The sequence below is a fragment of the Staurois parvus genome, unplaced genomic scaffold (genome assembly GCF_062004578.1).
Source record: "Staurois parvus isolate SC_StPar_1 unplaced genomic scaffold, SC_StPar_1.0 ptg001637l, whole genome shotgun sequence".
In the NCBI taxonomy this organism is placed as follows: Eukaryota; Metazoa; Chordata; class Amphibia; order Anura; family Ranidae; genus Staurois; species Staurois parvus.
Genome location: NW_028319433.1, coordinates 48,105 through 73,689, shown reverse-complemented (window position 1 = coordinate 73,689; position 25,585 = coordinate 48,105). Strand labels below are relative to the sequence as shown.

At 55.3% G+C, this 25,585-nt stretch overlaps 1 protein-coding gene across 1 annotated transcript; it reads right to left on the bottom strand.

The window, feature by feature from the left end:
• Positions 1-10,611: 10,611 nt before the first annotated feature.
• On the bottom strand, positions 10,612-17,614 carry LOC149434939 (thiosulfate sulfurtransferase-like). Its single transcript, XM_089663188.1, has 2 exons — positions 16,262-17,614; positions 10,612-11,136 (listed from the first exon to the last, which is right to left on the bottom strand). The coding sequence occupies exons 1-2, from the start codon at positions 16,878-16,880 to the stop codon at positions 10,841-10,843; spliced, it is 915 nt and encodes a 304-aa protein (XP_089519314.1). The 5' UTR covers positions 16,881-17,614; the 3' UTR covers positions 10,612-10,840.
• Between the last annotated feature and the right edge of the window lie 7,971 nt (positions 17,615-25,585).

Genomic DNA, 25,585 nt, shown 5'->3' with positions numbered 1-25,585 from the left:
GGTGGAGGTGTCAAACACATTTGAAGTGTTATCTGAGGTGGAGGATGAGGGATCTTCAGGGGATGAGTCTCTGGTTTCCATGGAGGAGGAAACACAGAGGACTATGAAGCGTGTAGGGTCTCCAAGTAGGGAGGGGGGTAAGCAGGCTAAGAAACGGGTACCTCGATCATCCTGATGGCGGTTCCCACTCCTTTGAAGGTGGCGACCATTAATGTCGCCAGCATAAAATCAGTAAGCGCTCGTAACATGGCCTTATTTTTGCTCAGCAGGTTTGATGCTGACATTTTCTTTTTGCAAGAGACCAGGTTGTCCAGTTTGGGGGATGTTCATATGGCGAAGAAGGAGTGGAGGCGCGGCCCCTCCTTCTGGTCTCTTGCGGCCGAGCCTTACACTGGAGTTGCGGTACTTTTTTCCGGCATGGTAACCTGTCGGCGGATTATTGAGGTAGAAATGGGGAGATGCATGGTCTTAGACGTCTCCATGGGGGGGCAGGACCTGCGCCTGATTAACATCTATGGGCCCCAGACAAAATGGGACAGGAAATGCCTCTTCATGAAGATCAAGCCTTTCCTTTTTACAGCCCAGCAAGTTGTCTTCGGTGGTGACTTTAACACCGTCACTAGGACTAAGGACAGGAGAGGGACCGGAGTCAGGCTGGACTGTGACGGCTAGAGAGGCAGGTCTGGTTGATGTGCACATTCATTGCTGCCCAGAAGACACGGGATTCACTTTTCAGAGAGGTTCCAGTCAGAGTAGAATAGATAGGTTTTTTTTAAAGGGGAACTCCGCCTTCTCGGCACCAGTGTGTCAGGCGGTGGAGTTTTCCGATCACTGTATTCTGTCTGTGACTCTGAGTGGCCCCGATACACCACCTAAGGGGAGGGGTACCTGGAAGCTGAATTCGGCACTCCTGGACGATGAGAAGGTGAGTCAATCCTTTGAGGATTTTTTTCAGGCACAGGTATCAATCATGGACGTTTGCAGCAGTAAGTCCGAGTGGTGGGAGCTTACAAAACGAAGGATCGTTGGGTTTTTCAAGGCCATAGGAAGAAATAAACAGCTTGATAAGTATGTCACCTACCAGCGTCTGCGGAGGAAGCTCGATCGGCTTGTCTCGAATAATGGAGATCCAGAAGCGATCTCTGAGGTTAAACTCTTGCTCAGGCAGTGTCAATATGACAGGCATGCCTCTTTGGTTCTGGAAAGGGATTATGGGAAATATCACTCGCCCGACCCTTACCAGAACTGCAAACAAGGTAGAGCAGTTAAGTCAGTTGTAGGCCTGGTTGACAGTACGGGTTCCCTGACAAAGTCCAAGTCAGGGATCCTGGAAACCTCCAGGTCATATTATGCTGACCTCCTGGGTAGGAGGGACCTCGATCGGGCGAGCATGTCGGGTTTTCTGGACTCTACTCCAGGACTGGGAAATGGCAGTTCTCTTGTGAGTTTGACAGAGGACATCACGGCAGATGAGGTGGTGAAAGCTATTGATCAGCTTGCCATGAAGAAGTCGCCTGGGCCAGACGGATTGACAGCCGAATTTTATAAGCACTTTAAGGTGACTCTGGCCCCATATTTGGTGGAGGTGTTTAATGGCTGTCTGAGAGAGGGTTCGCTCTCTCCCTCCATGCGACAATCTGCAGTGATTCTTCTGTCAAAGGGTAAGGATTCCTCGAGAATTGAGAATTGGCGGCCCATTAGCCTTCTCAATGTTGATAGGAAGATATTGGCAAAAATTATTTTCTGGCGTTTATCGTCTGTTGCGGGCAATTTACTTTCTCGCCATCAGCACTGTTCGGTTCAGGGAAGAAGCACTTTTTCAGCGGTGTTAGCTGTCCGGGAGGCCCTGGAGCGGTGCAGGGCTGCAGGCTGGGGAAAGTTCCTGCTGGCATTGGATCAGGCCAAAGCTTTTGATCGAGTCAATCATGAGTACCTATGGCTGCTTCTTGGCAAGTATGGCCTGGAGGGGGGCTTTATCGATTGGCTAAAGACCTTATACAGAGGGGCTGAAAGCTTCATGCTTGTGAATGGTTGGATTGGACGACCCTTTGAGGTTGGCTCAGGTGTGCGTCAGGGGTGTCCTTTGAGTCCTCTGCTATATGCGTTTGTAATCGATCCCTTCATTCGGAGGTTAGAGAGCGGACCGTTGTGTGGAGTTCCTTTGGGCATTCCTGGGGAGCCCCCTCTGAGGGTCGTGGCCTATGCTGATGACGTGTCTGTTTTCATCTCCGGGACGCAGGAGGCGGAGGAGGTGGTCTCGGTGATGGAACAGTATGCTGAGGCAGGAGGTGGAAGAGGTGGTCTCGGTGATGGAACAGTATGCTGAGGCAGGAGGTGGAGGAGGTGGTCTCGGTGATGGAACAGTATGCTGAGGCAGGAGGTGGAGGAGGTGGTCTCGGTGATGGAACAGTACGCTGAGGCAGGAGGCGGAGGAGGTGGTCTCGGTGATGGAACAGTATGCTGCAGAGGAGGTGGAGGAGGTGGTCTCGGTGATGGAACAGTATGCTGAGGCAGGAGGCGGAGGAGGTGGTCTCGGTGATGGAACAGTATGCTGAGGCAGGAGGTGGAGGAGGTGGTCTCGGTGATGGAACAGTATGCTGAGGCAGGAGGCGGAGGAGGTGGTCTCGGTGATGGAACGGTACGCTGAGGCAGGAGGGGGAGGAGGTGGTCTCGGTGATGGAACAGTATGCTGAGGCATCTGGCTCAAAGATCAATCAGGATAAGAGTGAGGTTTTCTGGATGGGAGAGGAAGGCGAAGGCTTTACCCTTCCGGACGCCTTCCCAGAGCCCCAGCAGGAAATTAAAGTATTAGGCATCAGATTTGGTCCCGGTGATTACGGCCTTGCAAATTGGGTAAGCAGGCTACAAGATGCCGATGCCAAGGTGGCCAGCTGGAAGGATTGGAAACTCTCTTACAGGGAAAGGATTGACCTGATTAAAACTTACCTGATCCCGGTATTTCTGTATGTCAGCTTTGTCTGTGTTTTGCCAGTGTCTCTCTATGCGAGGATCTACAGTTGTTTCTTCCAGCTGTTATGGGGGCACAAACTGAACCTCATTAAGAGGTCTGTAACCTACCTTCCCAGGCGGATGGGTGGCCTAGGTATGGTCAACCCGGTGGTTTTCTTTTCTCTGATGTTTTTGAAACATAATTTTGGTAGCATGCTGGCAGAGGAACCGCCTGGGTGGGTTGGTATTTTTCAGTCCTGGTTTAGGCCTTTTCTACGGAGCTGGGAGAATGGTGGGCCGGTGAAAAGCCTGAGGGTCCAACATGGTAAGCTCCCGGCTTATGTTGCCCCGTGTCTGAAAATGCTTCGGCAATGGCGAGTGACGGCGGAGGAAATTAAATCTCTTCCTAGGAAGGCCCTGGAGAGGAGGGTTGTTGAATCTGCCTTTAGCGAGCCAATGGCCTTGAGGGATTGCCCAGGCCCGGTTATGAGGGAGGGTCTGCGTTTGATGAATCTGGAGAGAATCCCTTTAAAGTTTCGGGATTTGGCCTGGCTCTCGTTCCATGGCAGACTCTATGTGAAGGGCAACCTGAAGCATCGCTCTGCGGAGAACCGTGGTTGTCCAAGAGTGGAGTGCGGTGGGGTGGAGGAGACGATGGACCATTTCTTGCTTCAGTGCCCCTTCAATATAGAAGTCTACAAGCGGGTGGGTGGGGCTCTGGGGATCCCTTTCCTTTCCCGCTTGAGTTACGCGGAGTGGTCTTACGGTGCCTTTCAGACTCACCGGGATTTTGATTTTGAGACACTTTTTCTAGTTAGCTTAGTAGTCCGTTACCACACGTGGAATGCACGGTGTCAGGTTTCCATTCGCAAAAAAGTCCTTCCTGTCGAGGTGGTGGTGAACAACATTCTGGGTGAGGTTGGGAAGATTCGGGGTCTTGAGAAGGACAGGTGGCGGCCGGGAGCCTGGACAAAGGCGTGGAGGAATGTCAGGTCCCCGTAGCTGCTGTCTGTCAGTCTCTGGGGGCGTGGCTTCTCTTTCTGTCCTTTCACGTCCCCTAGATTTTGTAACATCAGATTTTTGAAGAAAGGCTGCATGTATGGGATGAATGTATGGGATGAATGTGTGGGATCAATGTGTGGGATCAATGTGTGGGATCAATGTATGGGATCGATGTATGGGATCGATGTATGGGATCAATGTGTGGGATCAATGTGTGGGATCGATGTATGGGATCAATGTGTGGGATCGATGTATGGGATCGATGTATGGGATCAATGTGTGGGATCAATGTGTGGGATCGATGTATGGGATCAATGTGTGGGATCAATGTACGGGATCAATGTATGGGATCAATGTATGGGATCAATGTACGGGATCGATGTATGGGATCAATGTATGGGATCAATGTACGGGATCGATGTATGGGGTGAATGTTTAATCGTTTCTTAGCCTGAGGGGGTGTTTAGGTGACGGTCAGGATTTGTTATTTTGCTGAAGTAAGCTGGTTTTGTTTAAAAATACATATTTTTATTCTGTATATATGTAAATATGATTTTTATGATGTTTTTTGTTTGCAAGATTTTAATAAACAAAAAATTTACACTCTAATGTCCCCTCCCCCACAGTCATGGGTATCCCCCCTATACTCCTCCTATGTACTCATCCCTATAACTGACATTTTTGTATGAACTGCCCGTGTTTCAGGTGCAGTGAGGACAGACAATGGCAGCGCGGTGGGCGGAGTCCTCCGGATGTCAGGTTCATGTTATCGCCGGGGATGCCAAGTGCAACAGAAGAGAAGTCTGGAATTTGGAGATTTTTCCATTGAAGAAAGTCCAAAACTAACGGAGTGGAGGAGCTCAGAGACTCGCCCGTCTGCCGGAATACCGATCCGGGCCGGCCCATCCCAACACAGAGACACCCAGATTGTATGACGTGTGATTGGTCTGACTCACCGTCCATGCCATGGCTTCAGGGATTCGATGGGTGAGGAGCAACCACAGGGGGGGGCTACACCCTGCCCTACATGGGTGGGGGAATAAAGAACCCCCCGCTGGGGACCCCCAGAGACAGGAAATATCAGCCCCAATCCAGCCATGACCTGACCCCTGATGACCTGACCCCCGATGACCTGACCCCCCAATGACCTGACCCCCATAATGTCCTGATCCCCTGTGATGACCTGACCCCCCCTGATGACCTGACCCCCACGATGACCTGACCCCCTGTGATCACCTGACCCCCCAATGACCTGACCCCCAATGACCTGACCCCCCTGATGACCTGACCCCCCCTCTGATCACCTGACCCCCCTGATGACCTGACCCCCCAATGACCTGACCCCCTGTGATCACCTGACCCCCCGATGACCTGACCCCCTGTGATCACCTGACCCCCCCTGATGACCTGATGACCTGACCCCCAAGATGACCTGACCCCCTGTGATGACCTGACCCACTGTGATCACCTGACCCCCCCTGATGACCTGACCCCCACGATGACCTGACCCCCTGTGATCACCTGACCCCCCCTGATGACCTGACCCCCCAATGACCTGACCCCCTGTGATCACCTGACCCCCCAATGACCTGACCCCCTGTGATCACCTGACCCCCCCTGATGACCTGACCCCCCAATGACCTGACCCCCTGTGATCACCTGACCCCCGATGACATGACCCCCTGTGATCACCTGACCCCCCCTGATGACCTGATCCCCTGATGACCTGACCCCCACGATGACCTGACCCCCTGTGATCACCTGACCCCCTGTGATCACCTGACCTTCCCTGATGACCTGCTCCCCACGATGACCTGACCCCCTGTGATCACCTGAACCCCCCTGATGACCTGACCCCCCCCTGATGACCTGACCCCCTCTGATGACCTGACCCCCTGTGATCACCTGACCCCCGATGACCTGATCCCCCCAATGACCTGATCCCCTCAAATGACCTGGCCCCCCTGATGACCTGATCCCCCCAATGACCTGACCCCCGTGATCACCTGGCCCCTGATGACCTGACCCCCTGTGATCATCTGACCCTCCCCAATGACCTGACCCCCTGTGATCATCTGACCCTCCCCAATGACCTGACCCCCTGTGATCATCTGACCCTCCCCGATGACCTGACCCCCCCGATGACCTGATCCCCCCAATGACCTGACCCCCTGTGATCACCTGACCCCCAATGACTTGACCTCCCCCATGACCTGATCCCCCCAATGACCTGAACCCCCCAATGACCTGCCCCCCTGATGACATGACCCCCCTGATGACCTGAACCCCCCAATGAGCTGCCCCCCCAATGATATGACCCCCCTGATGACCTGCCCCCCCTGATGACATGACCCCCCCGATGACCTGATCCCCCCCGATGACCTGACCCCCCCAATGACCTGACCCCCCCCATGACCTGATCCCCCCGATGACCTGACCCCCCCAATGACCTGACCCCCATTATCTCAAGGATGGATATACTTACCCGTATATTACAAGTAGAGGCGGGGCTTCTTTTCAGTGGGAATGCGGGGGAACGTATGTATGGCGGGGGGGGGGAGCTGGGGTGTTGAGGGTCTATTGATGATGGCTGCTGGGGGATCTATTGTCACTAAGGGTGGAGGTCTGTTGTTGGGGAGGTCTATTGTTTTCTGGTGGGGGATTTAATGTCACTGAGGGGTGTTCTATTGTTCTTGATGGGGGATCTATTGTTGCTGTGGGATCTTGATTTGCTGGCAGGGATCTATTGTTGAGGGATGGGGTCTTTTTCTGGGTTCTAGAAGATCTATTGTTGCTGGGGGGTGTACTTTGTTGAGGGTGGTCTACCTTTGCTGAGCAATCTATTGTTGCCGGGGAAATGTATTGATGTTTGTATTTTTGGAGGGTATTTTGTTGGGGTCTTCTGTTGCCGGAGTGATCTACTGTTGCTGGGGGGTCTACTGTGTTGGGAGTCTACTGTTGCTGGGGGATCTATTGTTCCTGAAGGATTTATTGTTGCTGGGGGGTATTTTGTTGCAGGAGTCCTCTGTTGCTCAGGGGATCTATTGTTTCTGGAGGATTTATTGTTTCTGGGGGGTATTTTGTTGTGGGGGTCTTCTGTTGCTCAGGGGATCTATTGTTTCTGGAGGATTTATTGTTGCTGAGGGTTTTTTTTGCTGTGGTCCTCTACTGTTGCCTGGGGGATATATTGTTGGTGGGGTTATTTTTTTGTGAAGGTCTACTGTTCCTGGGGAATCTGTTGTTGCTGGGGGGGGTATTTTGTTGTGAGGGTCTACTGTTGCTTAGGGGACCTATTCTTGATGGGAGATCTATTGTTTCTGGGGTTTAATGTTGCTGGGGGTATTTTGTTGCAAGAGCCTGCTGTTGCTTGGGGGATTTATTATTGCTGGGGGGTATTTTGTTGCGGGGGTCTACTGTTGCTGGGGGGATCTATTTTCAGCTCGGTCCGGTCTGGTCACATGATCCCCTGTGTCAGAGAGCAGCAGCTGCAGGGGAGGGAGTGCTGAACAATGGCAGTGGTGTCACCCATAGACTCCTATGTCCCCGCTGTTGTCTGCGCTCCCTCCTCTCCCCTGCAGGTGCAGCTCAGAGGGGATCACATGACCGGACCGGATTGGCTGAGAATGGTGAAGAAAGACACACCCCTGATGGTCTGACCCCGCCCACTCCGCTGCTCATGTGACTGTTGTCACCATTCCAGGATACAGAACCTCAGAATTTGATTCACACCGGCTGTGTTTCCCATAGTGGGCTGTGATTGGCCCACAGCTATCACGTGGTACCTCAACCCATCGCCGGACCCTGTACCATGTGATAGCTGGTGTCCAATCGCAGATCACAAGAGAAAAATCACAGCATTTAACCCGAATGATCCGATCATCACTGGAAATCAAAGTGTCACCAGTCCGTGTCCCTGATCACCGCCCACACCGGTCATATGATGGCGCCTGATCACCGCCCACACCGGTCATATGATGGCGCCTGATCACCGCCCACACCGGTCATATGATGGCGCCTGATCACCGCCCACACCGGTCATATGATGGCGCCTGATCACCGCCCACACCGGTCATATGATGGCGCCTGATCACCGCCCACACCGGTCATATGATGATGGCGCCCGATCACCGCCCACACCGGTCACATGATGGCGCCTGATCACCGCCCACACCGGTCATATGATGGCGCCTGATCACCGCCCACACCGGTCATATGATGGCGCCTGATCACCGCCCACACCGGTCATATGATGGCGCCTGATCACCGCCCACACCGGTCATATGATGGCGCCTGATCACCGCCCACACCGGTCATATGATGATGGCGCCCGATCACCGCCCACACCGGTCACATGATGGCGCCCGATCACCGCCCACACCGGTCATATGATGGCGCCTGATCACCGCCCACACCGGTCATATGATGATGGCGCCTGATCACCGCCCACACCGGTCATATGATGGTGCCTGATCACCGCCCACACCGGTCATATGATGATGGCGCCCGATCACCGCCCACACCGGTCACATGATGGCGCCTGATCACCGCCCACACCGGTCACATGATGGCGCCTGATCACCGCCCACACCGGTCATATGATGATGGCGCCTGATCACCGCCCACACCGGTCATATGATGGCGCCTGATCACCGCCCACACCGGTCACATGATGGCGCCTGATCACCGCCCACACCGGTCATATGATGATGGCGCCTGATCACCGCCCACACCGGTCATATGATGATGGCGCCTGATCACCGCCCACACCGGTCACATGATGGCGCCTGATCACCGCCCACACCGGTCACATGATGGCGCCATACTGCGCTGGGGACAGGAGGGAAAGAAAAAAAATTACATGACATTTGGGGGGGATTTGTAACGTCCTGACATTTGGGGGGGATTTGTACCGTCCTGACATTTGGGGGGGATTTGTACCCTCATGACATTTGGGGGGGATTTGTACCGTCCTGACATTTGGGGGGGATTTGTACCGTCCTGACATTTGGGGGGATTTGTACCGTCCTGACATTTGGGGGGGATTTGTACCGTCCTGACATTTGGGGGGGATTTGTACCCTCCTGACATTTGGGGGGATTTGTACCGTCCTGACATTTGGGGGGGATTTGTACCGTCCTGACATTTGGGGGGGATTTGTACCGTTCTGACATTTGGGGGGGATTTGTACCGTCCTGACATTTGGGGGGATTTGTACCGTTCTGACATTTGGGGGGGATTTGTACCGTCCTGACATTTGGGGGGAATTGTACCGTCCTGACATTTGGGGGGATTTGTACCGTCTTGACATTTGGGGGGATTTGTACCGTCCTGACATTTGGGGGGGATTTGTACCGTCCTGACATTTGGGGGGGATTTGTACCCTCATGACATTTGGGGGGGATTTGTACCGTCCTGACATTTGGGGGGGATTTGTACCCTCCTGACATTTGGGGGGATTTGTACCGTCCTGACATTTGGGGGGGATTTGTACCGTCCTGACATTTGGGGGGGATTTGTACCCTCCTGACATTTGGGGGGGATTTGTACCGTCCTGACATTTGGGGGGGATTTGTACCGTCCTGACATTTGGGGGGGATTTGTACCCTCCTGACATTTGGGGGGATTTGTACCGTCCTGACATTTGGGGGGGATTTGTACCGTCCTGACATTTGGGGGGGATTTGTACCGTCCTGACATTTGGGGGGATTTGTACCGTCCTGACATTTGGGGGGGATTTGTACCGTCCTGACATTTGGGGGGATTTGTACCGTCCTGACATTTGGGGGGGATTTGTACCGTCCTGACATTTGGGGGGATTTGTACCGTCCTGACATTTGGGGGGGATTTGTACCGTCCTGACATTTGGGGGGATTTGTACCGTCCTGACATTTGGGGGGGATTTGTACCGTCCTGACATTTGGGGGGCTACAGAAATGAGATCGACCGTCAGTACATCGGGATCGATCGATCTTCAGATATATCTCCCATAGATTGCACAAACCAATCAATATACAGAACAGATTTTGGCCTAAATTTACGAGGAAATGCGATTTGAGATTTGGTAAAAGCAGCAGATTGCTGAGCTCACCTCTCTGTCACTCTGCTCTCTCCTCCTATCAGCACATGAACTGATTGGCTCCTTGAGCAGTTTCTCCCAGCAGGCTCCACCCACTACAGGAGGGGGCAGAGACAAGACCAGTCACCCTGCACAAGGAGAGAGAGCTGCTGTGGGAGGGGCCTAGCAGTTCCACCCACTACAGAAAACTAACGGAGGGGGGCGGAGACAAGACCAGTCCCCCTGCGCAAGCAGAGAGTGCTGCTGTGGGAGGGGCCTAGCAGTTCCACCCACTACAGAAAACTACCGGAGGGGGGCGGAGACAAGACCAGTCCCCCTGCGCAAGCAGAGAGTGCTGCTGTGGGAGGGGCCTAGCAGTTCCACCCAATACAGAAAACTACAGGAGGGGGCGGAGACCAGACCAGTCCCCCTGCACAAGCAGAGAGAGCTGCTGTGGGAGGGGCCTAGAAGTTCCACCCAACACAGAAAACTACAGGAGGGGGCGGAGACCAGACCAGTCCCCCTGCACAAGCAGAGAGGGCAGCAATGGGCGGTCTTTATTCTGGGAGGTCTCAGATCTGGAGGAAATACACAAAATACACCGATTTTGGGAAATAATTTGCATATTTTTTATTATTGGTTACATGACGATAATAAGTGCTTATATGCTAATGTCACCACGCCCAGATTTCGCCGCAATCAGATCCGCTTGTGTTTTTGGCGTCCTTGTCTTTCGTTCGTTTCATTTCAAAAAGTTCAATAAATATTTACAATCCCCCTCCCCTCCCTCTCCCAGCTCTATCAATTGGTCACATGGCCCCTCCCACTAGTTCTTCAGGCTTGGCTCCTCCCCTCGTACGCCTTGTGCTCGGGTTGGGCGCGGTGGAACCACTCGGACCAGGCTCCATCGTAGACGGCCGTGTCGTCCTTCCCCAGGACGTAGGAGGCCAGAGCCAGGTGACAGGCGGTCACCCCCCGCCGACACGTGGCCGTCAGCGGCTTCTTCAGGTCCACGCCCTTCTCCTCGAAGAGGCGACGGATCTCGTGGGGCGGCTTCTGGAAACCTTCCGGTGTCAGGAAACCGGCGAAGGGGAGGTTCACCGAGCCGACGATGTGTCCGGGTTCAATCCCTGAAATACAGAAAAAAAACAAGAAATTTCCAGGAATTAGGCGATCGTTTCTCCGCCAGACAGGAAATGGGTGAAATCTGGGGGCACCTTACTGACCACGCCCACTTTTGTTGAGGGAGGGGCTGCTGTTTTTGCGCTCCTACTGGGCTGCATTGTAGCGCACATATTACGTGATGACGTCAGCGGGTCCTAAAATATGATCAGTGGAGGTGGAGAGTAGGACCTGGATGTCTCCCACATGGCCTGTGTTGGGGCCCCAATATACTGTGCTCTAACGGGGCCACACACACTGCTACTTCCAAGAAGCTTAAAACCAACTTTATTGTTCCAGCTGTACCGACGCGTTTCGCCCCGGCAATGGAAAACTATGATCAAGCCCAATGGGGGGAAACACGTCCAGCCTGATGACGAAAGATGACCTTCACCCAGCCTGACCAGAAAAGATGACCTTCACCCAGCCTGACCAGAAACGATGCCCTTCACCCAGCCTGACCAGAAAAGATGACCTTCACCCAGCCTGACCAGAAAAGATGACCTTCACCCAGCCTGACCAGAAAAGATGACCTTCACCCAGCCTGACCAGAAAAGATGGCCTTCACCCAGCCTGACCAGAAAAGATGACCTTCACCCAGCCTGACCAGAAAAGATGACCTTCACCCAGCCTGACCAGAAAAGATGACCTTCACCTAGCCTGACCAGAAAAGATGACCTTCACCCAGCCTGACCAGAAAAGATGACCTTCACCCAGCCTGACCAGAAAAGATGACCTTCACCCAGCCTGACCAGAAAAGATGACCTTCACCTAGCCTGACCAGAAAAGATGACCTTCACCCAGCCTGACCAGAAAAGATGACCTTCACCCAGCCTGACCAGAAAAGATGGCCTTCACCCAGCCTGACCAGAAAAGATGACCTTCACCCAGCCTGACCAGAAAAGATGACCTTCACCCAGCCTGACCAGAAAAGATGGCCTTCACCCAGCCTGACCAGAACAAAGAATCCTCTTCACCAGCACAGCTGTAGTTGAGCTGTCCGGGGGGCAGTGCAGGCGCGGCGCGTTCATCGCATTCATCTCCGAAAATAGAAAAGCTAAGAATGTGAAATATTCATCCCCCGAAGGCGGAGACCGCGAGAACGTCAGCTCCGCCCCCTCCCAACATAAATCATGCAAGGTGCTCTGCCAGGTAGAGGTCCCCCCCCCCCGTACACTGTATTGAGGGCAGGTGGTCTGGTGTGGGGTCAACCAGGCTTCATGCTTGGAATTTGGGATGGACTTTTAGGGGGCCCACCACTATTATTGTGTGTGTGGGGGGGTTCCCCCCCTTAAAATGCGTACCAGACTCCAAGGGACTGCGATGCTGTAGCACTTTCTGTACATTGCAGAGACCCCGCCCCCCTCCCCACCAGCAGGATGAGGACCCCCCCCCTCCCCACCAGCAGGATGAGGATCCTCCAGGCATGTCAAAGAAACGAGACATTTTAATGTTCCACAAGAATCATCGTTCTGCCTGAGGTTCAATAAACAGCTTGTTATCCATTCTGGAATGTTCCCCAGAACAGCGAGTTCCCGGGTCTGTGCCCATTATGAGGGGTTCCCACCATCCCTGTGCCGAGTTCCCGGGTCTGTACACCCGTTGTGCCCATTATGAGGGGTTCCCACCATCCCTGTGCTGAGTTCCTGGGTCTGTACACCCACTGTGCCCATTATGAGGGGTTCCCACCATCCCCGTGATGAGTTCCTGGGTCTGTACACCCACTGTGCCCATTATGAGGGGTTCCCACCATCCCTGTGCCCATTATGAGGGGTTCCCACCATCCCTGTGCCCACTATGAGGGGTTCCTACCATCCATGTGCTAAGTTCCTGGGTCTGTACACCCGTTGTGCCCATTATAAGGGGTTCCCACCATCCCTGTGCCGAGTTCCCGGGTCTGTACACCCACTGTGCCCATTATGAGGGGTTCGCACCATCCCTGTGCCCATTATGAGGGGTTCCCACCATCCCTGTGATGAGTTCCCAGGTCTGTACACCCACTGTGCCCATTATGAGGGGTTCGCACCATCCCTGTGCCCATTATGAGGGGTTCCCACCATCCCTGTGCCCATTATGAGGGGTTCCCACCATCCCTGTGCCCATTATAATGGGTTCCCACCATTATTTATATGGACAATGTAATCAGAGAAGATGAACCTTCCCGATGTTGGGAGATGGAGGGGGTTGGCATTCTGGTGTTCTCTGCCAGCTCCATCCTCTGGACTGTCACCACAATCTACCGTCCTGGTCCAGACCCACCTCCTGGCACCTTCTCATTTCCTGGTCCCTGGTCTTCAGCGGGGTAAACTTGGAGGGTGCAATAGGAGGGTCATCCCGCAGCAAAGCCCATCCCCACCATCAGGAGCTCTGCTGATTACCAGCTCAGTGCCCCGGGGAATCCTGCATCCCCCGTCCTCAAGAGGGACCGTCCTCACCCAGAGGCCTTCATCGTGGTTCTCAATCCCAAGTCTGATCTGCCCCATGGTGTCCTGCTCTACCGTCACCTGGTTGGTGGACTAAACTTCTTGGGTATCCGTTATAGAAGGGGTCTCCAAACGTTCTAAACAAAGGGCCAGTTTACTGTCCTTCAAATCATTGGTGTCAGTGGGAGGAATAGCGCCCCATCATTGGTGTCAGTGGGAGGAATAGCGCCCCATCATTGGTGTCAGTGAGAGGAATAGTGTCCCCATCGTTGGTGTCAGTGGGAGGAATAGCACCCCATCATTGGTGTCAGTGGGAGGAATAGTGCCCCATCATTGGTGTCAGTGGGAGGAATAGTGCCCCATCATTGGTGTCAGTGGGAGGAATAGTGCCCCCATCATTGGTGTCAGTGGGAGGAATAGCGCCCCATCATTGGTGTCAGTGGGAGGAATAGCGCCCCATCATTGGTGTCAGTGGGAGGAATAGCGCCCCATCATTGGTGTCAGTGGGAGGAATAGTGCCCCATCATTAGTGTCAGTGGGAGGAATAGTGCCCCATCATTGGTGTCAGTGGGAGGAATAGTGCCCCATCATTGGTGTCAGTGGGAGGAATAGTGCCCCATCATTAGTGTCAGTGGGAGGAATAGTGCCCCATCATTGGTGTCAGTGGGAGGAATAGTGCCTCATCATTGGTGTCAGTGGGAGGAATAGCGCCCCATCATTGGTGTCAGTGGGAGGAATAGCGCCCCATCATTGGTGTCAGTGGGAGGAATAGCGCCCCATCATTGGTGTCAGTGGGAGGAATAGCGCCCCATCATTGGTGTCAGTGGGAGGAATAGCGCCCCATCATTGGTGTCAGTGGGAGGAATAGCGTCCCATCATTGGTGTCAGTGGGAGGAATAGTGTCCCATCATTGGTATCAGTGGGAGGAATAGTGCTCCATTTTTGGTGTCAGTGGGAGGAATAGCGCTCCGTCATTGGTGTCAGTGGAAGGAATAGCGCCCCATCATTGGTGTCAGTGGAAGGAATAGTGCCCCATCATTGGTGTCAGTGGGAGGAATAGTGCTCCATCATTGGTGTCAGTGGGAGGAATAGTGCCCCATCATTGGTGTCAGTGGGAGGAATAGTGCTCCATCATTGGTGTCAGTGGGAGGAATAGTGTCCCATCATTGGTGTCAGTGGGAGGAATAGTGTCCCATCATTGGTGTCAGTGGGAGGAATAGTGTCCCATCATTGGTGTCAGTGGGAGGAATAGTGCCCCATCATTGGTGTCAGTGGGAGGAATAGTGCCCCATCATTGGTGTCAGTGGGAGGAATAGTGCCCCATCATTGGTGTCAGTGGGAGGAATAGTGCCCCATCATTGGTGTCAGTGGGAGGAATAGTGCTCCCTCATTGGTGTCAGTGGGAGGAATAGTGCTCCCTCATTGGTGTCAGTGGGAGGAATAGTGCTCCCTCATTGGTGTCAGTGGGAGGAATAGTGCTCCCTCATTGGTGTCAGTGGGAGGAATAGTGCTCCCTCATTGGTGTCAGTGGGAGGAATAGTGCTCCCTCATTGGTGTCAGTGGGAGGAATAGTGCCCCATCATTGGTGTCAGTGGGAGGAATAGCGCCCCATCATTGGTGTCAGTGGGAGGAATAGCGCCCCATCATTGGTGTCAGTGGGAGGAATAGCGTCCCATCATTGGTGTCAGTGGGAGGAATAGTGTCCCATCATTGGTATCAGTGGGAGGAATAGTGCTCCATTTTTGGTGTCAGTGGGAGGAATAGCGCTCCGTCATTGGTGTCAGTGGAAGGAATAGCGCCCCATCATTGGTGTCAGTGGAAGGAATAGTGCCCCATCATTGGTGTCAGTGGGAGGAATAGTGCTCCATCATTGGTGTCAGTGGGAGGAATAGTGCCCCATCATTGGTGTCAGTGGGAGGAATAGTGCTCCATCATTGGTGTCAGTGGGAGGAATAGTGTCCCATCATTGGTGTCAGTGGGAGGAATAGTGTCCCATCATTGGTGTCAGTGGGAGGAATAGTGTCCCATCATTGGTGTCAGTGGGAGGAATAGTGCCCCATCATTGGTGTCAGTGGGAGGAATAGTGCCCCATCATTGGTGTCAGTGGGAGGAATAGTGCCCCATCATTGGTGTCAGTGGGAGGAATAGTGCCCCATCATTGGTGTCAGTGGGAGGAATAGTGCTCCCTCATTGGTGTCAGTGGGAGGAATAGTGCTCCCTCATTGGTGTCAGTGGGAGGAATAGTGCTCCCTCATTGGTGTCAGTGGGAGGAATAGTGCTCCCTCATTGGTGTCAGTGGGAGGAATAGTGCTCCCTCATTGGTGTCAGTGGGAGGAATAGTGCCCCATCATTGATGTCAGTGGGAGGAATAGTGCCCCATCATTGGTGTCAGTGGGAGGAATAGTGCCCCATCATTGGTGTCAGTGGTAGAACTATGTCCACCTTCAGTGGGGGAAAAATGCCTCAAGAGCCAGAAAAGAAAAGGGCCACATTTAGTCCCTAGGTGGCAGTTTGAAGACCACTGTTTTATGGTAAAGCCAGAGGGTCCACGTTGGCATAGCTGTGGTGACATCTAACGCCCCCCTCTCCCCCACATTCTGGTCCCCCACATTCTGGCCTCCTCTCCCCCACATTCTGGCCCCCCTCCCCCACATTCTGGCACCCATCTCACCTTCTCCTGGTTTTGGCTCCGGGCCCCGGAACCTCCCCTCCCCTCGGGCGTCCACCAGCTGGAACCGTCTGCTGCTCAGGTTCTCCTGAACGTCTTGGAAGGTCTTCAGCAGAGAAGGGTTCAGGGTGGCGTGGAACGTCTGCGGCTCGGCCGGCGTGGTGTCAGACGTGACCGGCAGGTCACGCTTCACCCAGTTGGCCATCCCGCCGTCCAGCACCGACACGTTGCTGTGGCCAAAGACACGGAACATCCACCAAAGCCGGGGGGCCATCATCATGCCTGCGTTGTCGCAGTCGTAGATCACCACGTGGCTCTGGTTGTGGATGCCGAGACTGCCGACGTAATCGGCGAAGTGCGCCTGGCCGGGCAGCATCATCTCGTAGGGCGACGCCTGGTCCTTACATCGCTCCATGTCGAAGAACGAGGCCCCCGGGATGTGCCTCTCCCGGAACTCCTTCCCGGCGTCCCTCCCGCCCGGCGAGTACCACGTGCAGTCCAGCACTTGCAGCAACGGAGCCTTCTTGGTTTTCAGAGCTCCGGAGAGCCACGCGGCGGTGACCAGCGCCCGGCATGCCATGGCTGCGACAAAAGCTGGGGGCCACCGGGACTCCGGGATCATTATAAAGGAGGAGGCTCCTGGGGCCACTCCACATCCTGCTGTTAATGATTCTCTTGGCGGCCAATAATGAGAATCTGATGAGTGTCACCTTTGTGTCCCTGAAGATAATCAGCCACCTAGCCGGAGCGGGGAACGGCGGCCTCATTAGCCGGTCACAAGGGGCAATGTGCGGCTAATATTGACGCAGGAGGAGATTACACAAGTCATTGATAATCTTCTCCCGCCTTGTTCCCGGTCCCCGGGGCCCTTGGGAGTCTTCAGCTTCCATCAACTTTTGCAGCATTTTTCCTTCAGGTGAATCTGAACGTAGAACCCTCATGGGCCCATTGGAAGTGTGGACTGGAGTTCCTAGGTCTGTACCCCCACTGGGCCCATTATGAGGGGTTCCCACCATCCCTGTGCTGAGTTCCCGGGTCTGTACGCCCGCTGTGCCCATTATGAGGGGTTCCCACCATCCCTGTGCTGAGTTCCCGGGTCTGTACGCCCGCTGTGCCCATTATGAGGGGTTCCCGCCATCCCTGTGCTGAGTTCCCGGGTCTATACGCCCGCTGTGCCCATTATAAGGGGTTCCCGCCATCCCTGTGCCGAGTTCCCGGGTCTGTAGCCCGCTGTGCCCATTATAAGGGGTTCCCACCATCCCTGTGCGAGTTCCCGGGTCTGTACGCCCGCTGTGCCCATTATGAGGGGTTCCCACCATCCCTGTGCTGAGTTCCCGGGTCTGTACACCCGCTGTGCCCATTATGAGGGGTTCCCACCATCCCTGTGATGAGTTCCTGGGTCTGTACCCCCGCTGGGCCCATTATGAGGGGTTCCCACCATCCCTGTGCTGAGTTCCCGGGTCTATACACCCGCTGTGCCCATTATGAGGGGTTCCCACCATCCCTGTGCTGAGTTCCTGGGTCTGTACCCCCGCTGGGCCCATTATGAGGGGTTCCCACCATCCCTGTGCTGAGTTCCCGGGTCTATACACCCGCTGTGCCCATTATGAGGGGTTCCCACCATCCCTGTGCTGAGTTCCCGGGTCTATACACCCGCTGTGCCCATTATGAGGGGTTCCCACCATCCCTGTGCTGAGTTCCTGGGTCTGTACCCCCGCTGGGCCCATTATGAGGGGTTCCCACCATCCCTGTGCTGAGTTCCCGGGTCTATACACCCGCTGTGCCCATTATGAGGGGTTCCCACCATCCCTGTGCTGAGTTCCCGGGTCTGTACACCCGCTGTGCCCATTATGAGGGGTTCCCACCATTATTTATATGGACAATGTAATCAGAGATGAACCTTCTTGATGTTGGGAGATGGAGGGGGTTGGCTCTCTGATGTTCTCGGCCAGCTCCATCCTCTGGACTGTCACCACAATCTACCTTCCTGCTCCGGACCCACCGCCTGGCACCTTCTGGTCCCTGGTCTTCAGTGGGGTAAACCTGGAGGTGCAATAGGAGGGTCATCCCGCAGCAAAGCCCATCCCCACTGTCACTGTAACCCCCCCTCCATCACTCCCTCTCTTCCCCCCTCCCTTCCCCATTACATGTCCCTGTGCCCGCACATAGCCCACATAAAGTGGTGTGCCGGGCGCCAGTGATCTGCCCCCTGCAGTGAGGTTCACACCGCTCCTCGACCGGGCGCAGAGGAGTCTGCCAACCCGCTGTGTCTGCATGTGGATTCCCCACATGCAGGCCATCAGGGTGTCTCCGCACGCCCCTCCCCTTGTCCCGGCGGGCACAGTGTGGCCCCGAGGTTCCCGCGCTCTGCGCCCGCCGGAGACAAAGGCTTCGCTCCCTGTGCGCTGCTGGAGTGAGGGGGTGGGGCTTGTTGCCCTGGAAACCTGATGCCAAGCTGGCCATTGCCATGGCAACCTGGAAGCATCCTGCTCCAGCAATAAAAGAGAGTCTGCGTTGTGGCCAGACCCTACAGCCAAGACCCTGCAAGCCTGTCTACTGAGCACCCCTGCACCCTGCCCGCTGCTGAGTGTCCCTGCAAGCCTGCCTGCCGCTGAGTGTCCTGCTGGCCCGCCTGCCGCTGAGTGTCCCTGCAAGTCTGCCCGCTGCTGAGTGTCCCTGCAAGCCTGCCTGCTGCTGAGTGTCCCTGCAAGTCTGCCCGCTGCTGAGTGTCCCTGCAAGCCTGCCTGCTGCTGAGTGTCCCTGCAAGCCTGCCTGCTGCTGAGTGTCCCTGCAAGCCTGCCTGCTGCTGAGTGTCCCTGCAAGCCTGCCTGCCGCTGAGTGTCCCTGCAAGTCTGCCCGCTGCTGAGTGTCCCTGCATCCTGCCTGCCGCTGAGTGTCCTGCTGGCCCGCCTGCCGCTGAGTGTCCCTGCAAGTCTGCCCGCTGCTGAGTGTCCCTGCAAGCCTGCCTGCTGCTGAGTGTCCCTGCAAGCCTGCCTGCTGCTGAGTGTCCCTGCAAGCCTGCCCGCTGCTGAGTGTCCCTGCATCCTGCCTGCCGCTGAGTGTCCCTGCAAGCCTGCCTGCCGCTGAGTGTCCCTGCAAGTCTGCCCGCTGCTGAGTGTCCCTGCAAGCCTGCCTGCTGCTGAGTGTCCCCGCATCCTGCCTGCCGCTGAGTGTCCCTGCATCCTGCCTGCTGCTGAGTGTCCCTGCATCCTGCCCGCTGCTGAGTGTCCCTGCAAGCCTGCCTGCTGCTGAGTGTCCCTGCATCCTGCCTGCCGCTGAGTGTCCCTGCAAGCCTGCCTGCCGCTGAGTGTCCCTGCAAGCCTGCCTGCCGCTGAGTGTCCCTGCAAGCCTGCCTGCCGCTGAGTGTCCTGCTGGCCCGCCTGCCGCTGAGTGTCCCTGCAAGTCTGCCTGCTGCTGAGTGTCCCTGCAAGCCTGCCCGCTGCTGAGTGTCCCTGCAAGCCTGCCCGCTGCTGAGTGTCCCTGCAAGCCTGCCTGCCGCTGAGTGTCCCTGCATCCTGCCTGCTGCTGAGTGTCCCTGCAAGCCTGCCTGCTGCTGAGTGTCCCTGCATCCTGCCTGCCGCTGAGTGTCCCTGCAAGCCTGCCTGCCGCTGAGTGTCCCTGCAAGCCTGCCTGCCGCTGAGTGTCCCTGCAAGCCTGCCTGCCGCTGAGTGTCCTGCTGGCCCGCCTGCCGCTGAGTGTCCCTGCAAGTCTGCCTGCTGCTGAGTGTCCCTGCAAGCCTGCCTGCTGCTGAGTGTCCCTGCATCCTGCCTGCCGCTGAGTGTCCTGCTGGCCCGCCTGCCGCTGAGTGTCCTGCTGGCCCGCCTGCTGCTGAGTGTCCCTGCAAGTCTGCCCGCTGCTGAGTGTCCCTGCATCCTGCCTGCCGCTGAGTGTCCCTGCAAGCCTGCCTGCTGCTGAGTGTCCCTGCATCCTGCCTGCCGCTGAGTGTCCCTGCAAGCCTGCCTGCCGCTGAGTGTCCTGCTGGCCCGCCTGCCGCTGAGTGTCCCTGCAAGTCTGCCCGCTGCTGAGTGCCCGGATTACCCCTTGCCTACCTGAACTGCCCTCTGCTGTGCCCAGATTATCTTCGCCTGAACTGCCCCTCTGCTGAGCCCGGTTACCCATTGTCTGTCTGAACTGCCCTCTGCTGAGTACCCCGGACTTAACCCTCGCTGCCCCAATCAAGTGTCCCAAATCCCTCAATAAAAGCCTTGTGTGCCCACCGCTCTCCACGTGTGTCCTGTCCCACCTACACCTCCATCACATACTGGTTGGCAGCGGTGGGATCAGAATGCGGAAGAAGATGATGGAGAGCGATAGCCCCCTGACGCTGGACCTAGCCCGGGCTAGTGAGTACAGGAACTGGACTGTGGCGAGTTTGCAGGAGAGGGTCCGGGAACTAGGCCTCTGCGGAAGGGGCCTATCCAAGGAAGAGCTGATCACCGCCATTGAGGAAGCCAGCCCTTGAGGGGCTGACAGCTTGGTTGCCCCTCCACCAGAGACAGGATACCCTGCATCAGTCAACCAAAGCCCCAGGAGCCCCTGGATCACCTGGTATGAGGAAGAGATGGACATCCTGGGCCCTGGGGCCACCTTAGACGACAGGCGGGAGGCTATCCGGAGGGCCCACGAGAGGGAAACCCTGGGAGGCATTAGAGGACGAGATTCCCTCCCCAGCCCAAGAACCTTTGGGTTTGACCCTCCCAGGGTGACCCATAAAGATTTCAAGCCCTTTAATGAAGCAGCAGATGTAGAGGGGTTCTTCCAGGACTTCCAACACTTATGCCAGCTGCTGGAAGTACCCCAGGCAGACTGGGTGTGGCCCCTAGTCACCCTGCTGGAAGTACCCCTGGCAGACTGGGTGTGGCCCCTAGTCACCCTGCTGGAAGTACCCCTGGCAGACTGGGTGTGGCCCCTAGTCACCCTGCTGGAAGTACCCCAGGCAGACTGGGTGTGGCCCCTAGTCACCCTGCTGGAAGTACCCCTGGCAGACTGGGTGTGGCCCCTTGTCACCCTGCTGGAAGTACCCCTGGCAGACTGGGTGTGGCCCCTAGTCACCCTGCTGGAAGTACCCCAGGCAGACTGGGTGTGGCCCCTAGTCACCCTGCTGGAAGTACCCCAGGCAGACTGGGTGTGGCCCCTAGTCACCCTGCTGGAAGTACCCCAGGCAGACTGGGTGTGGCCCCTAGTCACCCTGCTGGAAGTACCCCAGGCAGACTGGGTGTGGCCCCTAGTCACCCTGCTGGAAGTACCCCTGGCAGACTGGGTGTGGCCCCTAGTCACCCTGCTGGAAGTACCCCAGGCAGACTGGGTGTGGCCCCTAGTCACCCTGCTGGAAGTACCCCAGGCAGACTGGGTGTGGCCCTTAGTCACCCTGCTGGAAGTACCCCTGGCAGACTGGGTGTGGCCCCTTGTCACCCTGCTGGAAGTACCCCTGGCAGACTGGGTGTGGCCCCTAGTCATCCTGCTGGAAGTACCCCAGGCAGACTGGGTGTGGCCCCTAGTCACCCTGCTGGAAGTACCCCTGGCAGACTGGGTGTGGCCCCTTGTCACCCTGCTGGAAGTGGGTGCAGCTGCTGCGTACCGGACAATGGACACACAATGGAATAGAGACTACAGGAGGGTCAACCAGACTGTGCTGGAACTCTACGCTGTAACCCCGGAAACCCACCGGATTCACTTCCGGGACCTTCCTTGCCATGCCGAGCAATCCTTCAAAATGTACGCTCACAAGATGGCGCGGTCCTGCCGGCGCCGGCTGGAAGGGGAACAGACCCTCACCCTGTAGGCCTTTCTGAAGGAACAATTCTATACCCAATGTCCTGCAGAGGTGCGAGAGTGGGTGAAGGAGAGGAACCCTGCCACCCTCGAGCGGGCCCCTGCACTGGCAGACGGGGTCCTCACCATCAATAAATAAACCCAAGAAAAGTCACACTTTCACCCTTGAAAGTAAATATTAATCAAACCTTTTCTCTGAAACCCCTATCTAGGGGCGGACTGACCATTTGAGCACTCAGGCACCGCCCGAGGGCCCCGGCTCAGTAGGGGGCCCCATGAGATGCCCTGGTACCTTTCATTGTTTTTTTCATAGGCTTTTTTGGGTTTGGGCGAGGACACAGGGGCCCCATGATCCCCTATTGCCCGGGGGCCCCATGATCCCCTATTGCCCGGGGGCCCCATGATCCCCTATTGCCCGGGGGCCCCATGAGTTGTCAGTCCGCCCCTGCCCTTATCTCATGTATAACACCCACTAAGTAGTGAAATAAATAAAATAAAACACTACAACCACCCAAGTCCAAAGATTAGAGCGCCTCAACAAAGTTCACAATATTAAAGCCGCGTCCGAAATATCGATAATCTTCCAAAAATATAAAGTGCATCCAACTTAATTCACCAATCCGGATCCCGAAATACCTCCAAAAAATGAAACTGAAATAGTGGATCACCTTCAAAATCGTTTAAATTCATTAATATGTGAAAAATAAATATATAAAAAGTGAGTGAGACGTGAATCAGGCAATGAAAATGTTCACTCCATGAACACTCCTGAAAACATGAAAACCAACAAAAAAAAAAATTATTTATAAATATAAATTAGATGAATCAACAAAACCACTCTGAGAATTCAATGAACACATCAAGCGGTGAAGTGAACGCTCCGTGACACCTCACACTAGCGGGATTGAAGGCAATTACCCTCTTGGAGTAACAACAAGCATCTCCGGGTATGTATAGTATTCACTGGTCAGCCTCCATCCTCCATGCAGATAGGAAACTTCCAGCTTCCCCAAATCCTCCTGAAGGTAAACAGGAGACCCATATAGTAGATGGATGAGGTATAGAAAGAAATGTAACCCCTCGCCTACCGGACACTTCTACCCCCTTCCTGCCTACCGGACACTTCTACCCCCTTCTTGCCTCTCAGCACTTCTACCCCCTTCCTGCCTACAGGACACTTCTACCCCCTTCCTGCCTCTCGGCACTTCTACGCCCTTCCTGCCTACAGGACACTTCTACCCCCTTCCTGCCTACCGGACACTTCTACCCCCTTCCTGCCTACAGGACACTTCTACTCCCTTCCTGCCTACCGGGCACTTCTACCCCCTTCCTGCCTACAGGACACTTCTACCCCCTTCCTGCCTACAGGACACTTCTACCCCCTTCCTTCCTACAGGGCACTTCTACCCCCTTCCTGCCTACAGGACACTTCTACCCCCTTCCTTCCTACAGGACACTTCTACCCCCTTCCTGCCTACAGGACACTTCTACCCCCTTCCTTCCTACAGGACACTTCTACCCCCTTCCTGCCTACAGGACACTTCTACCCCCTTCCTGCCTACAGGACACTTCTACCCCCTTCCTGCCTACAGGACACTTCTACCCCCTTCCTTCCTACAGGGCACTTCTACCCCCTTCCTGCCTACCGGGCACTTCTACCCCCTTCCTGCCTACCGAGCACTTCTACCCCCTTCCTGCCTACAGGACACTTCTACCCCCTTCCTGCCTACCGGACACTTCTACCCCCTTCCTGCCTACCGGGCACTTCTACCCCCTTCCTGCCTACCGGGCATTTCTACCCCCTTCTTGCCTACAGGACACTTCTACCCCCTTCCTGCCTACTGGGCACTTCTACCCCCTTCCTGCCTACCGGGCACTTCTCCTCCCTTCCTGCCTACAGGACACTTCTACCCCCTTCCTCCCCAGGCCAATTTCCAGCTTTCAGCGCTGTCACACTTTGAATGACAATTGCGCGGTCATGCAACTCTGTACCCGTACGACATTTTTATCATTTTTTGTGACAGATAGAGCTTTATTTTGGTGGTATTTAATCACCTGGGGGGGGGGGGTTCTTAAAGAAACCAAAAACCACTGAAAATTTTGAAAAAAAAAGTTTGTTGCTTAGTTTTTGTTATAAAATTTTGTAAATAAGTGAGTGGCGAGGAGAAGTCCGGAAGTGACGAAATGCGTCGGAGACGTCACATCTGCCGCCAAACCGGAAGTAGCGGCGCGGCCATTTTGAGTATTGGAGAACGTGGATTTTGCCTTACAAACTGCTGGAATTGGTCTGAATGATTAAGTCATCCCTGATGTACGCGTTTCATTACATTGCTTTCTATACCTCATCCATCTACTATATGGGTCTCTTGTTTACCTTCAGGAGGATTTGGGGAAGCTGGAAGTTTCCTATCTGCATGGAGGATGGAGGCTGACCAGTGAATACTATACATACCCGGAGATGCTTGTTGTTACTCCAAGAGGGTAATTGCCTTCAATCCCGCTAGTGTGAGGTGTCACGGAGCGTTCACTTCACCGATTGATGTGTTCATTGAATTTTCACTGAGAGGTTTTGTTGATTTATTTATATAATTTATATTTATAAATAATTTTTTTTTTTTGGTGGTCTTCACCATCAAGCCCCACTGGAAGAAACGGGTGACTGAACCGCCTGAGGCTCAGAACCCCGCCCGACCACTCCTTGGCCTCCCCACCCTTCAGGAGGCACCTCATGCCAGCTCCAATGCCTTCCTACTGCCCCAGGCCATCGGGGCCACCCCTGGACCATCAGTGGTATGGGTGCAACCAGACAGGGCACCTCCAGGCCAGCTGTCCCAGGACCCGCCGCCCCACCCGCCCGATCAACTACATCAAGCTACCCCCAGAGCAGGAGCCGCTTCCCCCACCTCCCAGCGAATGGGTGACCGCAACAAAGGCCAGTCCACCCTGGGGAGTCTACAGTGTCCACCCACTTGTTGCTTCCTACCCTGAGCAGAGGCACCGCCAACTGCAAGCGGTCCTGATCGATGGGCAAAGTACCATGGGTTTCCGAGACACCGGGGCCTTCCTCACCATCGCTGATCCCTGTGTGATAAAACCGGAAGCCATAGAACCCGGCCCTGGGTTCTCCTTCGAACTGGCAGGTGGTGCCAGGCAGCACATTCCCAGGGCTTCAGTACGCCTCGACTATGGATTTGGGGAGAAGCCCTGCCAGACTGGAGTTATGAGGGGGCTCCCCGCCAGGGGTGGACTGACCATTTGGAAACTCGGGCACGGCCCGAGGGCCTGGGGTCAGTAGGGGGCCCCAAGAGATGCCCCTGGTACCTTTTTCATAGGCTTTTTTGAGTTGGGGCAAGGACACAGGGGCCCCATGATCCCCTATTCCCCGGGGGCCCCATGAGTTGTCAGTCCGCCCCTGCTTCCCGCAGATGTCCTGCTTGGAAATGATCTAGAGGAGCTGCGGTGCCAGTATGTCGGGGCTGTGTCCAGCAGCCAAGCCAGTCAAGGTCTTCCAGCTGAAAAGGCCCACCTGGGACCCCCTCCCACCCTGGATCCGGT